The 16804-nt window shown below is 35.9% G+C and overlaps 1 protein-coding gene across 3 annotated transcripts in view; it reads right to left on the minus strand.

Moving 5' to 3' along the window:
• UBE2W (ubiquitin conjugating enzyme E2 W) overlaps positions 1-16804 on the minus strand; it is a 74129-nt gene that overhangs the window by 51028 nt on the left and 6297 nt on the right. Inside the window, exons 2-3 of one of the 3 annotated variants that reach the window (XM_077167020.1) lie at positions 13410-13478; positions 11190-11374 (exon numbers count right to left, since the gene is read on the minus strand). The exons of 1 other annotated variant lie outside the window; for it this stretch is intronic. In XM_077167020.1, the coding sequence (XP_077023135.1) occupies positions 11190-11192 (3 nt within the window). In that variant the 5' untranslated portion in view covers positions 11193-11374; positions 13410-13478. The remainder of the gene's footprint in view (positions 1-11189; positions 11375-13409; positions 13479-16804) is intronic. One more of the 3 variants, XM_077167021.1, reaches the window with a different exon arrangement.

The following is a 16804-nucleotide window of genomic DNA, read 5'->3' on the forward strand; positions in this document are numbered from 1 at the left end:
TGAGAGATTCCAAACAGAATCGAGAGGTTATCCTGGAGGTTATTCTTAAGCATCAAGTAGATATCATCTTGTTATTCAAGATGTAATGGAGAGGCTGGAGGGAACTGCCTGAAAATGTAGGGCTGTGTTCCAGTAGCCACGTTTCTTGATGATGATTGTATAATGATATAGCTTTCACAATGTGACTGTGTGATTGTGAAAACCTTGTGTCCGATGCTCCTTTTATCTAACTTGTCAACAGATGAGAGGAATATATGGAAAAAAATAAATAATAGGGAGAACAAATGTTAAAACAGATTTAGTTTGAAATGCTAGTGATCAATGAAAGGGATCAGTAAGGGATATGGCCTGTAAAATTTTTTTTTCTGTTATATTTTTGTTGTCTTTTTATTCCTTTTTCTGAATTGATGCTAATGTTCTGGGAAATGATCATGATGATGAATATGCAACTATGTGATGATACTGTGAATTGCTGAGTGTATGTGTTGGGAATGTTTGTGTTTCTCGTAATTTTTTTAATTAATAAAAAATTAAAAAGAAACAAAATAAAACAACATATATAATCAGTAAACAATAAAGAAATAAAACAAACACAGGAAAGAAAAAAAAGATTATACCTACCATACCCCTTACCCCTTGCTTTCATTGATCACCAGCATTTAAACTAAGTTTATTTTAGCATTTGTTCCCCCTATTATTTATTTTTATTCCATATGTTCTACTCCTTTGACAAGGTAGATAAAAGGAGCATCAGACACAAGGTTTTCACAATCACACAGTCACACTGCGACAGCTGTATCATTATTGAATCATCATCAAGAAACATGACTACTGGAACACAGCTCTACATTTTCAGGCAGTTCCCTCCAGCCTCTCCACTACGTCTTGAATAACAAGGTGATATCTACTTAATGCATAAGAATAACCTCCAGGATAACCTCTCGACTCTGTTTGGAATCTCTCAGCCATTGACACTTTGTCTCATTTCCCTCTTCCCCCTTTTGGTCGAGGTTTTCTCAATCCCTTGATGCTGGGTCTCAGCTCACTGTAGGGTTTTTCTCAATCCCTTGATGCTGAGTCTCTGTTCATTACAAGATCTCTGTCCCACGTTGCCAGGAAGGTCCACACCCCTGGGAGTCACGTCCCACATAGAGAGGGGTAGGGTGGTGAGACTGCTCGTTGTGTTGGCTGGAGAGAGGTGCCACATCTGAGCAACAAAAGAGGCTCTCTTGGGGGTGGCTCTTAGGCCGAAATTTTAAGTAGACTTGACCTATACTTTGCGGGGTTAAGTTTCATATGAACAAACCCCAAGACTGGGGGTTCTGCCTATAGCTTTGGTTGTCCACACTGCTTGTGAGAATATCAAGAATTCAACTTGGGTAGTTGAATTTCTCCCCATTCTCACCACTCCCCGAAGGGGGCTTTGCAGATACTTTTCCACTCACTGATCGAGTCACTCTGGGATTCATCGGGGTATCACTCTGGACAAACCAGCAAAATCTCATGTCCTACCTGAGATTCCAAGTACTTATGACGTTCAAACTATCTACATAAGTTGTATTAGGAAATGCTAGTCAAAATATAAATTTTGTAACTAATAAACATTTTTGCTTTAGTCTCACACATAATGTGACATTTTAAAATATTAACTACCATCTATTTTCAGTACCCTGCAATAATGTCATTTCTTTGTTCTTCCTCATGCAAAAATATTTTCAACAGGAAAGGATACTGAATCTTGTCAAATGCCTTCTCTGCATCAACTGAGATGATCATGTGATTTTTCTGCTTTGCTTTGTTGATATGGTGTATTACATTAATTGATTTTCTTATGTTGAACCATCCTTGCATACCTGGGATGAAGCCTGCTTGGTCATGATGTATAATTCTTTTAATGTGTTGCTGGATTCGATTTGCTAGAATTTTGTTGAGGATTTTTGCATCTATATTCATTAGAGAGATTGGTCTGTAGTTTTCTTTTTTTGTAATATCTTTGCCTGGTTTTGGTATGAGGGTGATGTTGGCTTCATAGAACGAATTAGGTAGTTTTCCCTCCACTTCAATTTTTTTGAAGAGTTTGAGCAGGACTGGTACTAATTGTTTCGGGAATGTTTGGTAGAATTCACATGTGAAGCCATCTGGTCCTGGACTTTTCTTTTTGGGAAGCTTTTTAATGACTGATTCAATTTCTTTACTTGTGATTGGTTTGTTGAGGTCATCTATTTCATCTTGAGTCAAAGTTGGTTGTTCATGCCTTTCTAGGAAGTTGTCCATTTCATCTACATTGTTGTATTTACTGGCATAAAGTTGTTCTTAGTATCCTGTTATAACCTCCTTTATTTCTGTGGGGTCAGTGGTTATGTCTCCTCTTCCATTTCTGATCTTATTTATTTGCATCCTCTCTCTTCTTTTTGTCAATCTTGCTAAGGGCCCCTCAATCTTAGTGATTTTCTCATAGAACCAACTTCTGGTTTTATTGATTTTCTCAATTGTTTTCATGTTCTCAATTTCATTTATTTCTGCTCTAATCTTTGTTATTTCTTTCCTTTTGCTTGCTTTGGGGTTAGTTTGCTGTTCTTTCTCCAGTTCTTCCAAGTGGAGAGTTAATTCCTGTATTTTTGCCCTTTCTTCTTTTTTGATATAGGCAATATATCATTTTTTCATTTAGGGCAATAAATTTCCTTCTTAGCACTGCCTTTGCAGCATCCCATAAGTTTTGATATGTTGTGTTTTCATTTTCATTTGCCTCGAGATATTTACTGATTTCTCTGGTAATTTCTTCCTTGACCCACTGGTTGTTTACGATGTGTTGTTGAGCCTCCACGTATTTGTGAATTTTCTGGCGCTTTGCCTATTATTGATTTCCAACTTCATTCCCTTATTATCTGAGAAAATGTTTTGTATGATTTCAATCTTTTTAAATTTGTTGAGACTTGCTTTGTGACCCAGCATATGGCCTATCTTTGAGAATGATCCATGAGCACTTGAGAAAAAGGTGTATCCTGCTGTTGTGGGGTGTAATGTCTTATAAATGTCTGTTAAGTCTAGCACATTTATGGTAATATTCAAATTCTCTGTTTCTTTATTGATCCTCTGTCTAGATGTTCTGTCCGTAGATGAGAGTGGGGAATTGAAGTCTCCAACCCTTATGGTAGATATGTCTATTTCCCTTTTCAGTGTTTGCAGTGTTTGCCTCATGTATTTTGGGGCATTCTGGTTTGGTGCATAAATATTTATGATTGTTATATCTTCATGTTGAATTGTTCCTTTTATTAGTAATAGTATCCTTCTTTGTCTCTTTTAACTGTTTTACATTTGAAGTCTAATTTGTTGGATATTAGTATAGCCACTCCTGCTCTTTCCTGGTTGTTATTTGCATGAAATAACTTTCCCCAACCTTTCACTTTCAACCTATGTTTATCTTTGGGTCTAAGATGTGTTTCCTGTAGACAGCATATAGAAGGATCCTGTTTTTTAATCCATTCTGCCAATCTATGTCTTTTGATTGGGGAATTCAGTCCATTGACATTTAGTGTTATTACTGTTTGGATAATATTTTCCTCTAACATTTTGCCTTTTGTATTATATATATCATATCTGATTTTCCTTGTTTCTACAATCTTCTCCATACCTCTCTCTTCTCTCTTTTCGTATCTGACTCTAGTGCTCCCTTTAGTATTTCTTGCAGAGCTGGTCTCTTGGTCACAAATTCTCTCAGTGATTTTTTTGCCTGAAAATGTTTGAATTTCTCCCTCATTTTTGAAGGACAATTTTGCTGGATATAGAATTCTTGGTTGGCAGTTTTTCACTTTTAGTAATTTTAATATATCATCCCACTGTCTTCTCGCCTCCATGGTTTCTGCTGAGAAATCTATACATAGTCTTATTGGGTTTCCCTTGTATGTGATGGATTGCTTTTCTCTTGCTGCTTTCAAGATCCTCTCTTTCTCTTTCACCTCTGACATTCTGACTAGTAAGTGTCTTGGAGAACGTCTATTTGGATCTATTCTCTTTGGGGTACGCTGCACTTCTTGGATCTGTAATTTTAGGTCTTTCATACGAGTTAAGAAATTTTCAGTGATAATTTCTTCCATTAGTTTTTCTCCTCCTTTTCCCTTCTCTTCTTCTTCCGGGACACCCACAACACGTATATTGGCATGCTTCATATTATATCATTCAAGTCCCTGAGTCCCTGCTTATATTTTTCCATTTTTTTCCCTATGGTTTCTGTATCTTGTCGGATTTCAGATGTTCCATCCTCCAGTTCACTAATCCTAACCTCTGTCTCTTGAAATCTACTGTCGTAGGTTTCCACTGTTTTTTTCATCTCTTCTACTGTACCTTTCATCCCCATAAGTTCCATGATTTGTTTTTTCAGACTTTCCATTTCTTCTTTTTGTTCATTCCTTGCCGTCTTTATATCCTCCCTCAATTAATTGATTTGGTTTTTGATGAGGTTTTCCATGTCTGTTCATACATTCTGAATTAGTTGTTTCAGCTCCTGTATCTCATTTGAACTATTGGTTTGTTCCTTTGACTGGGCCATATCTTCAAATTCCTTGTGTGATTTGTTATTTTTTGCTGGCATCTAGACATTTAATTGCCTTAATTTGTTTATTCTGGAGATTGCTTTCACTACTTTTACCTAGGGTTTTCTTGCCAGATGAATTTGTTGTTTATCTGTTCTTTGACCTTCCGTTCAGCTTTTTCCAGACCTCTAGCTTAAGGTTTTGTTTAACGGAGGATAATTTTTCAGTCCTTGTTTTCTTGTTTCTTGCCCTGCTTGTATGGTGCCTTTTCCCTCCCCACCCTTAGGAGGGTCTACGTAGGTATTATAGACTCCAGTCGGGGTGTCCTGGACTAAACTGGCCTCCTATCAGGGGGAAGGAGTCACCTGTGTCAGTTTTCCCTGAGGGTGAGACCCAGCAGGTTAAAAGACTTTCCTGTGAAGTCTCTGGGCTCTGTTTTTCTTATTCTGCCCAGTATGTGTCGCGTCTGCCTACGGGTCGCATCAGCAAAAGATGTTGCGGCACTTTTAACTTTGGAAGACTCTCCCGGCTGGGGGTGTGGTGGAGACAGAGGAGAGATTGTAGGCTGGTTTTAATGGCTTCAAATTGCCAAGCCCTGAGGTCTGAATTCCTTGAGAGAGAGAGTCCACCTGAGTTCGGCTTCAACCCTCCCCTGGGGAAGGCACAGGTGGGAGAGAGCCCTGAAAGCAGCCCGTTTCTGACTATGCCTGGGGCAGTTGCAGCCTGAGAAGTCCCGCTGCTGAATCCAGAGGCTGCCAAGTCTCTGTAGAAACACAGCCACTAAAACCTCCGTTTTCTCCCCATTCCTCTTTTTCCATGAGCCCAATGAGCAAACTCCGCTCGACCAGGTTTAGAGTCTCTTTCCTTTCCCTCTGGGAAGCCACCTGTGGGGGAAGGGGCGCCGGCCGCCAGCCGCTGCAACTTGGGGAACTCACGGTTTTGGGGAGGCTTGCAGCCGGTCCAGCTGGTCCAGACTGGGGTACGTGTGTGCTTGGTCACTGACGTGGCTCCGGGAGCTGTTCTGTACTGTTTCTGGTTATTTAGTAGTTGTTCTGGAGGACGAACTAAAATGCACACATTGCTAAGCCGCCATCTTGGCCCCTGATCCGTGATTTGTAATTTAATGAACATTAATGTTAGAACATTTTTCTAACAAATACATTGTTTTCAGGATGTACAGTGTTCTAAATTCAATTTTTTCTATTCTAAGGTCAATATTTTTCAGTGAATATAAAATCCCAGTTTTCTAATAGAACTCCTCTCAGATAAGATAAATCTGATACTTCAGATAATTTAATTGAGAACATTTTTATTGTCAGGTAGAGTTATATGAAAAGTGTGTATTACAAATATTTAAATTAGATTGGGATGAATTTCTACAGCATTTCAGGAGGTGCAGGTACACCTTAAGTATCATGAACCTAGGCAAGTTACCTAGCCTCTGGGCCCACTTTTTCATATGGAAAAAAAACGTTTGATTAAATGATCTCTGACGTTCCTTTCATTCAAAAATTCCAGAATCCATGTGATGTGACTTGTTTTCATAAGTTAAAACCATACTTGGTTTCTCACATATTAGTTAATTCAAGCATATAAACTTTCAATTATTTTTCTGTATTTTTATACATTATATATGTTCTCAATATGTTTTTAGCTCTTTTCTATTATTATCTTTTAAACCTTGGGAATTATCTTGACCTAATGTGAATAGCATCATTTCTATATAGCCATGCTTTTCTGTGTTTTTATACATTATACATGTTCTCAACATGTTTTTAGCACTCTTCTATATAAACAAGGGTATTATACCATCTTGAGCTAATGTGAGTAGCAGCATTTCTATATATTCATACTCCTTTATAAACTGGTTTAAAAACATGTTCAAAAAAAACTAATCATATATAAAATTGTGTTTTTAATACAAACTTCAGCAACTAAATGAACAAACTATCACTATGAAACCAAAGGCTAATAATTCATGGCATCATTCTCCTATCTTCTCTAATCCAAAAACATGTCCATTTTTAATTAAAAATAGTCATACTGAGGGGAAAGCTACTTGTTATAAATAATTTTTCTCCCTCCTCTTATTCCCTTTATCCTCTTAATATAGAAAATATTATACATCTATACATCTCTAAACACTTTTTACATAAAAGAGAATTTCAATTAGCAGGAATTAAACCTTGAAATTATCTACTAACCTTAAAACTCCAGATTAGTTCGTAACTTTGTCATACTCAAAGTATCCACTTAGTGAAAAGAAAATTTTTACAACTCATTTTATTATATTGAAGGAACAAAGTAATTTTGTTTCTTCCTCAGTATGTCTAGCTATGTTAAACTGGGATCTAAGGAATTTATTTCATCCATTTTTTCTCCTAACAAGAGGTGAAAAATCTTGTAATGCCAGTTAGATTCACTAATTTAGCAAGTAAGGAAAAAAGATCACTTAATGCTTACAGGAAAATTTCTTTAATCTAAAAAATATAGAAAGTGCTTAAGACCTGACATTTAAGGTAGAGACAGAAAAGACAGCAGAGTATCTCATAATACAGATATTGACCAAAATAAAAATACTGAAAATTTTTTCAGTAGAAGTTTCAATTTATGTGTCACACGAGCACAATTTTATAAAAGACTGCAATAGTATATAGTCAAATATTTTAGTAAACATCAAGTTCAAACCCCCAAGACTTCTTAAAAATAACTTTTACTTAAAATTTACAGATTTTGACCTCAGTTGCCAAGGATAGCCAAAGTATGATTCTAACATTCTCAAGAAAGAACACACTTAGCACATTTCTTTCACCCCTGCAAACTCGTAAGTCAACTTTTTAAATATTTATGTAAAATTTCTGAAACGCAAAGCCATTAAGACTTTAACTTTAAAAAAAAAAAAATCCAACAACTTGGGGAAGGAAAAGTAACACAATAATTCAGTCTATTTGAATATGAACCTAAAGAGCACACTGAATGTATGTATACCAACTTTCATTCTAACAAGGAATTAAGACATACGAAAAGTAGAATGAACTGATTTACAAAACCAGTTTTGGCATCCTACGTTGCCAACTCAAGAAATTACCTATCTATCAATTTTAATGATTAAAACTAGAGCTGATGAATTTTTAAAAATCCAGTACCTAACTTTTGCTCATCTATGAGGACCGAAAATAAATAATGAAAACACTAGTTGTATTTTAAAAACAAAAATCAAATCTCAATCTTTAGTAGATATTAAAAAAAAATCTACTCTAGAAAAGATGCTTTAAAAGTGGGAGAACATTATTTTTATTATTTAAGATCCTGGATAATCCTTTCTAAGGCACCACGATTAACTAACTGCCTTAGCTATCAATGTCATCACAAACAATGTAGTGAAAGTAACTTCTGAAAACTCCAAACACGCAAGGCTTGAGCCAAAGTTCTCTATTCTTGTAGGGTTGTTTCTTAGTGGTGGCTTTTGTTTTGTTTTAGTTTAGCTTAATTTTGGTAGAAGTTTTCTAAAGTAACCAATTTCTTCCATATACGTTAAGTAAGAAAAACTGAAGTAAAGGTCTGTCACTGTGTAAAAGCTCTAACTATATTTAAGGGAAAAAAGGCTTATCAGAAACCCAATCTGCATTTCCTGGACATGAAAAGTTGTTCTGTCCTCTGCAACATCTGAAAGAACCAATCACAAATTCCTTATACCAAAACACCACTCCCACCAATACATTCTCATACTCCTTTCTCGCCCAGGCACAAGGACATATATCTACACCCAAATGTATGCACACCAACTTTCATTCTAACACGAAATTAAGACATATGAAAAGCAGAATGAACTGAGTCTACACCCAGACACACCCTAGGGATGAAATATTTGGAAAAGGAATACAATTCCAGGGAATGAGAAGTATTCAGAGATAACAACATTGTAGGTTTAGGAAGAAAGCAACCACAGAGCTTACTCAATGAAGCAAGACCTAAGATTACCTGCTATCAGTAAAGACTGTGGACTGGAAATTAAAGAAAAAAAATGTTTTAACTTACCACCAGAAAAAAAAATGATAAAGACTTTCAATAAAGCATTATCTCCAAAGTGAAAGAATTAATATTTCATTATCAACCACATATTAATCTAGATGAAAGAGATATGTGTAATAAACAAAGCCTACACTGATTTTTAAATACTATATGAGTTTTCTCTTTCAACTAATTTCTCTAACTGGGCCAGAGCAGAAGCTGAAACAAAAGACAGACATCAATGGAATCAGATATAGGCAAGAAAGCAATGCAGCCAACTGTGATTTCCTATCACTTCTGACCTTTTTTTGAGAAAAGCAGTTACTTGAGTCTCTATTTTATTTATTCACTCAGTAAACATTTCAGTGCCAACTACCAGGAGCACACTGTAGGTAACAATCCCATCCCTCAATAACTAAAAAATCTAACAAAGACAAAGTATTTCTACAAATAACAGGAAGGCAAAAGTGAAAAATCCTTCAAGAGAGATAAAGTGCTATGGGGTAGGAAAATAAGTGTCCAGCTATGACGTAAAGTTTGGTGGACTCATGTCAAGTACAAAGCTGCAAAGAACATAAGTGGTTTCTCAGTAAAATATTTATTTAGAAAGAGTTAAATGGCCTGTTAAACAAGTTTTTAAAAAAATTCCTAGGTGCAATGCAAGGACAAGATAGAGGACCTGTTAAAGCTGCACAGGGCCAAAACGGAGGAAAATAAAGTTACTGAAGAGTTGCTAAATATTCCTAGCAAGTAAAGGATACTGATAGTATCTACAAATCTGCAGTAATGTCCACTTCAAACTAAGGACAAAGGAGATAGGTCCAGGAACCAGAATAAAAAACAACCTGATTCCCAGGGATCTTAGTGGAATAACAAAAAGTTCTGTGTAGTCTTTAAAATGGGAGACAAAAGGACTAGCAACAATGGCCCTAATGAAGAGGCAAAGACTAAAACAAGCTTAACTCACCAACCATCTAGAAAAAACTACTCATATTTAATACAAGGTTTCTAAGACTATAGATTTCAATAACTCATACTCAATTCTCAAGATTTATAAAATAATTTATAACTTTGCCTATGTATACTATCGTTATGGAAGAAATTACTCAGCTCATTACTGAACCTGTGATACGATGATCACATTTTAACATACTTTTGTTCACTAACTGTCCTTCAGAGGCAAAGCTATCATAGCAGATAAATACTTTTCTTTGTACAAAGTGGCCATCAAACAAGAGATTAAACTTTCACTAAAATTAAGACTTTACATTGTGCTCTGATGTTATATGTCTTATAAATTTCCTTATATACATAGGAAGTGGATGTCCATTGATACAACTGTGATTCAGGAGAAAGCCTGAACATACATATTTATTTCCATAGTCTCAAATTTGATTCTTGGAAGGTCTCCCCAAGGGCATCGACTTCAGAATGTTTATGATATTCTGAACTCTAAATCTGGTCCGAGGAGATATACTACAATCTATCCAATGTGAATACCTAAATTTGCACACCTCAATTCCTCCAATGCAATGAAAGTAAAGTCTCAATTTAGGTTGTACATGAGAAATACCCAGGGAACTAAGAAAAATCCCAATATCCAGGCTGCACTTCAGAACAATTAAACCAATCTCTGGGAACAGAATTTTTTAAAATTTCCCAGGTGATTTCAAAGTGACATCAACGTTGAAAACCACCGACTTGAACTGTGTGGAAAATTCAGTGAAAAACTGGGGGAAAATACTGATCTACAGTAGAAAATGGAAAGAATCTAACAAGGAACCTTGATATAACAATAATATTACATCTTATCAGTTTTAACCGGGCTTCAATACATTTCAAAGTCAGACTGAAACTTAAATCAAAATAAAAGCATGAAAAAGTCAGAATCAAAAAGTTACATGCAACAACTGCTGGTAAGGATGTGGAGAAATCTAAGCCCTCAAATACTACTGGCAATAATGTAAATTGGCATAGCTGCTTTGGATACCAGTCTGGCAGTTCTTCAAAATTAAACATGAGTTACCATATGACCTTGACTCTGTTACATAAAAGTGCAAGGTGAAGCAGCAAGTGCTGATACAAAAGCTGCAGCAAGTTATACAGATCTAGCTAAGATAACTGATGAAGGTGGCTACAATTTTCAAAGTAGATGAAACAGCCATAAATTGAAAGAAGATGACATTTAGGACTTTCAGAGCTAGAGAGGGGAAGTCAATCCCTGGCTTCAAAGCTTCAAAGGACAGGCTGACTCTCTTGTTAGGGGCCAATGTAGTTGGTGACTTTAAATTAGGGGCAATGCTCATTTACCATTCTCAAAATCCGAGGGCCCATAAGAATTATGCTAAATCTACTCTGTCTGCGCTCTATAAATGGAACAACAAAGACTGGATAACAGCATATCTGTTTACAACATGGTTGAATATTTTAAGCTCACTATTGAGACAGAAAAAAAAATTCCTTTCAAAATAGTACTGCTCATTGACAATGCACCTCGTGACCCAAGAGCTCTGATGGAGATAGACAATGAGATTAATGGTTTCATGTCTGGTAACACAACATCCTTTCTGCGCCCCAAAGATGAAGGAAGGACTCGTTTCAACTTTCAAGTCTCATTATTTAAGAAATATTTCATAAGGCTATAATTACCATAGATAGTGATTCCTCTGATGGATCTGGGCAAGGTCAAATGAAATCCTGCTGGAAAAGATTCACCATTCTGCCATTAAGAACACTGGAGGTCAAAATATCAACATTAACAGTTATTTGGAATAAGGTGATTCCAATCCTCATGGATGAATTTGAGGGGATCAAGACTTCAGTGGTGGAAGTAACTGCAGATGGGGTAGAAATAGCAAGAGAACTAGAATTTAAAATGAAGTCTGAAGATGTAACTGAATTGCTCAGCATTCCATAAAACCTGAACATATGAGGAGCTGCTTCTTAAGGATGATCAAAGAAAGTGGTTCCTTGAGATGGAATCTATTCCTGGTGAAGATGCTGTCAACACTTGAAATGACAACAAAGGATTTAGAATATTACGTAAACTTAGTTGATAAAGCAGTGGCCAGATGTGAGAGGATTAACTTCAATTTTGAAACAAGTTCTACTGTGGGTAAAACACCATTAAACAGCATTATATGCTAGAGAAATCTTTCATGAAAGGAAGAACCAAATGACGGAGCGAACTTCAATGCTGTCTTGTTTTAAGAAATCGCCAAAGCCACCCAGCCTTCAGCAAGCAGCACTCTAATCAATCCTTCACCAGCAAAAAGAGTATGATTTGCTAAAGGTTCATATGATGGCTAGTTTTTTTAGCAAAAATATATTTTTAATTAAGGTATGTACATTGTCTAAAATGTCACCACAGACGTAATAGACTCAGTATAGTACAAACATAACTTTTATATGCACTGGAAAACCAAAAAATGCATGTGACTCACTTTAATTGTGGTGGTCTAGAATCAAACTTGCAATATCTAGTTATGCCTGTATTATTCAACCATAATACAAAGGAGTGAAATATTCAAAGGGACAAATGTGATTCCACTTTATGAAATAACTGGACATGCACATTCATGGAAGAGGTCAGGCTGTCAGGGTTGGTGGGAAGTGAATGCTTCATGGGTACAGGGTTTATGTTTGAGTGATGGAAATGGTTTTGTCACAGATGGTGTGAGTGTTGTGAGTGGGATGAATCCCAGTGCGTGCTTGGGGGCAGGTGAGAAGGGAAATTTTATGTCATATATATGGTTCCACAATTCAAAGGAGAGAGAGAAAGAAACAATGACAGTTGCAACCAAAAAAATAAAAAATTAAAAAAAGAGTGAAGTATTGATATATGCTTCATACATGAAAAAGTTATGCTAAGTAGCTAAACCCAAAAATCACTATATGATTTCATTCATATGAAAGTTCAGAATAGGTAAATCTATAGAGACTGAAAGGAGATTAATGCCTCACAGGGTTGGAGGTGGATGGGTGAATAGGGAGTGGGATAGCCAAAGGATATAGGGTTTTTTTTTCCAGGTGATGAAAATGTTCTAAAATTGCCTGTAGTAATGGTTGCACATATCTATGTATATATTAAAAACCAGTGAATTGTATACTTCAAATGTATGAATTATATAGTATATGAATTATATCACAATAAAAAAATCTTTTAAGTATCAAATTAAAGGAGCTTAAACTAATTGTTATAAAGCTTATAAATCGAATTCTACAAAGCTTCTACCAAGTACCATCTAGGGCAAAGGGTCATCAAAATAACAAGCTATGCAATTTTCTCCACTAGAATCCTTAAATTATTTTTTTCAGAGAATATAGCAATTTCTCATACCAACTCTACATAATCAGTTGCTTAATATACCTTGTTTCCATGTAATACAAAAGTAAACTCATACTAGTCCCTTAAATTACAACCAATAATTGCAATATTCCAGCCGCATACATGATACATTCACATATTTATATATAAAGAATATATATATTACTATATTCATATATATATTGACTACCTCATCACAAAATATTATAGTGGTTTAAAAAAAAGGTAAGATGTTGGACCAAACGACCTTTAAAATTCCCTATGGCTCAAAGCTTATGCAAATCTAAAAATTAAAGTTGGTATGCTTATTTTAATTACAATAAAAATACAAGCTCTTATCTTATCAGGATGACATTATCTTATTAGGATGACAATCACATTTTATGGGGGGGGGGTACATGGTCTGGGAAGCAAACCCGGGTCTCCCGCATGAAAGGTGAACATTCTTCCATTGAACCACCCGTGCACCCGACAATAATATTTTTGAGTAGCAGGGCAGCAATATAAATTCTCATCTGAAAACCAGCTAATAGTTCACTCACCTAGAGAGAAAAGTTGAATCCAGCAGGATACTATCAAACCTGATGGACCCTCAGCTTGCACCTATACAACTTCAAAAAGAAAACAAGCTGCCATATTAATGCCATAAAATAAATGTCTCACACCATCTTCAGAAATTAACTGAAAATGAATAAAAGATCTAAATGTAAGAGCTAAAAACCGTGAACCTCTCAGGAAAAACATGGTGCAAAGCTTCATGACCTTGGATTAGGCAATGATTTCTTTGATATGACACCAAAGCACAAGCAACAAAAATAGATATATTGGACTTTATAATATTTAACTTCTTTTCTTCAAAGGACACAATCAAGAAAATGAAAACACAAAATCCACAGAATGGGAAAAAATATTTACAAATCATATAGTTAGTGAGAAGTTTGTATTCAGAATAAAGAATTCTTACAATTCAACAATAAAGACAACTCAGTTTTAAAAATGGGCATAGGACATTAAAAATGGGCAAACACACTTATTTCTTGAAAGAAGAAATCAAATGGTCAATAAGCACATGAATAGATGTTCAATTTCATTAATCACTAGGAAAAGGCAAATCAAAACCACAATGACATCGTCAACTCATATCCACAAGGACTGATATTAATGAAAACAAAACAGAAAATAACAAGTATTGGCATATACATAAACATATATATATATAAATGTACCCAAAAGAATTGAAAGCCAGGTCAAACAGATATGTGTACACCAATGTCTATAGGAACGTTATTCACAATAGGCAAAAGGAGGAATCTCAAGTGTCCATCAACAGATGAATGGATAAATAAAATGTGTCATATATACAATAAAAGATTATTCAGCCATAAAAAGCAATGAAGTTGATACATGCTACATGAATGAACTTTGAAAACATTTCGATGAAATAAGCCAGATACAAAAGGAAAAATGTTGTATGATTCCACTATTATGAAATATCTAAAATAAGCAAATTTATAGAGATAGAAAGTGGATTAGAGGTTACCAGGGGCTGGGAGGAGAGGTAATGAGGAGTCGCTGCTTAAAGAGAAGTTTCTGTTTTGGATGATGAAAAGTTTTGGTAATGAATAGTGTTGCTACTGTTGCAATACTGGAAATGTAATTAATGCCAGTGAATTGTACACTTAAAACATGGCTAAAATGGCAACTTTTATGTTACCACACACACACACACACACACACACAAATATCACAGTGACATATCACTTCACACCCACTAAATTAACTATAATCAACAAGATGAATAACATATATTGGCCATGATGTAGTGAAACTGGAACCCTCATATATTGCTGTTGGGAACATAAAATGGTACAGTAACTGTGTAAAAGTTTGGTGGTTCCTTAGAAAACCTAAAGTTACCACAATGACCCAGCAATTCCAGTCCTAGATATATACCCAAGAGAAATGAAAAGATATGCCCACACAAAAATATCAATGTTCACAGCAGCATGATTCATAGTAGCTGTAGAGGTTAAAATCTGTGGTATACCCCAGAAAAGCCACGTCCTTTAATCCTCACTCAATATTACTGGGTGGGAGCTTTTTGATTATAGATGGAGATGTGTCCTACCCAATTGCGGGTGGTAACTTTTGATTAGATATTTTCCATGGAGATGTATCTCTACCCATTCAAGGTGGGGCTGCTTACTGGAGCCCTTTAAGGGGGAACATTTTGGAAAAAGCTTTAGCGCCACGAGAGCCCATGCAGCCAAAGACCTTTGGAGATGAAGAAGGAAAATATCCCGGGGGGAGTTTCATGAAAGAAGAAGCCTGGAGAGAAAGCTAGCAGACATTGCCATGTTCACTATGGGCCTTTTCAATTGAGAGAGAAACCCTGAAAATTATCAGTCTTCTTGAACCAGTATCTTTCCCTGGATGCCTCAGATTAGACATTTCTATAGTCTTGATCTAATTTGTATATTTCCACGGCCTTAGAACTGTACTTGCAACTTAATAAATTTCCCTTTTTAAAAGCCATTCGGTTTTTGGTATATCACATTCTGGCAGCTGGCAAACTAGAACAATAGCCAGGTATCGTTTGGCAAAAACTATAACTCCCAAAAACTTCTGACGTCAACTACAAATGTTGCAGTAACTCAACTGATTCAATTCTGACTCTAACTAACCTTATCACTTTGGGAGTTGATATGGGGTTCCATTATGTAGGCACGTTTGGTGGAACTAATGTTCACATGGTTGAACTCAATCTCTGGCTCACCTCTCTCCCCTTCCCAGAGTTCAGGGAGGTAGGGCTGATATGATGTGGCTCAAAGCCACAACCCTCTAATCACATGGTTGGTCTTTCTGGTATGGACAGCCTGCCCTCCCACCTCCCCCCAAGACCTCAGGTGTGACTGCCCCCATTCTGTCATCTCATTAGCATATGAACTGTCAAATGTGGTCCTGGTTCTACCATGAGTAACAAAAGATGCTCCTATCACTGGAAATCCCAAAGACTCAGACCTTATCTCCCCAGGAACCAGGATCAAAGACAAGGCAAGCTTTTCATTAAGTTAAATGCCAAAAATGCCATCAACTGATAATGGATTAACAAAATGTATATATCCATAAAACAGACTATTATTCAGCCAAAACAATAAAGGAAGTACTCATACATGCTTAACATGGATGAACCCTGAAAGGATTAGGTTAAGTGAAAGAAGTCAGACACAAAGGTCCACATATTTTTTGAGTTTATGTATAAATGTTCAGAATAAGCAAATCCATACATAGAAAATAGATTTGTTGCCTAGGCTTGAGGGAGGGGAGAATAGAGAGTTTTATAGCGGCGATAGCTTCATAACTTTGGGAACATATTCAAAAGCACTGAATTGTACATTTTAAAAATGAAATGTGGTGGTATAGGGGAACTCTGTGCTTTCTGCATGATTTTCCTATAAAACTACAACTGCTCTAATAATTAAAAAAAAAAGACCCCCACCCCCAAGATTCTCAAAAAGAAAATAAATAAAACCCAACTTTAACAACTGATGTACAAGATGCAAAATTTCACTTGGCTAATTCTCAGATTTTGAAGATTAGCAAACAGTACACACTAATTAGAAACCATACTTCTTCCCTCTTTATTGTGGTGTGGAAATACCAAGAGAGAAACCCCATATGACACACATGTTCATAAAGCAAATCTGTTTTTTTCCATTGGCAGGCAAGAGAAGGATCCGGAATTAATTTTTTTTAAAAAAAGAAAGTATCTGTAAGGGGCAGTTTAAAATACACTTATGAGATTTAACTCACATGCAACTCCAAATATCTATGACAAGAGTAATTCGTAATTTTATTAAGGCACAATTATTACATACTTTGATTTTCATTTCCTCATAACCCCATATGATTGTATTATTCCTACTTTATATTGGGG

The sequence above is a fragment of the Tamandua tetradactyla genome, chromosome 6 (genome assembly GCF_023851605.1).
Source record: "Tamandua tetradactyla isolate mTamTet1 chromosome 6, mTamTet1.pri, whole genome shotgun sequence".
In the NCBI taxonomy this organism is placed as follows: domain Eukaryota; kingdom Metazoa; phylum Chordata; class Mammalia; order Pilosa; family Myrmecophagidae; genus Tamandua; species Tamandua tetradactyla.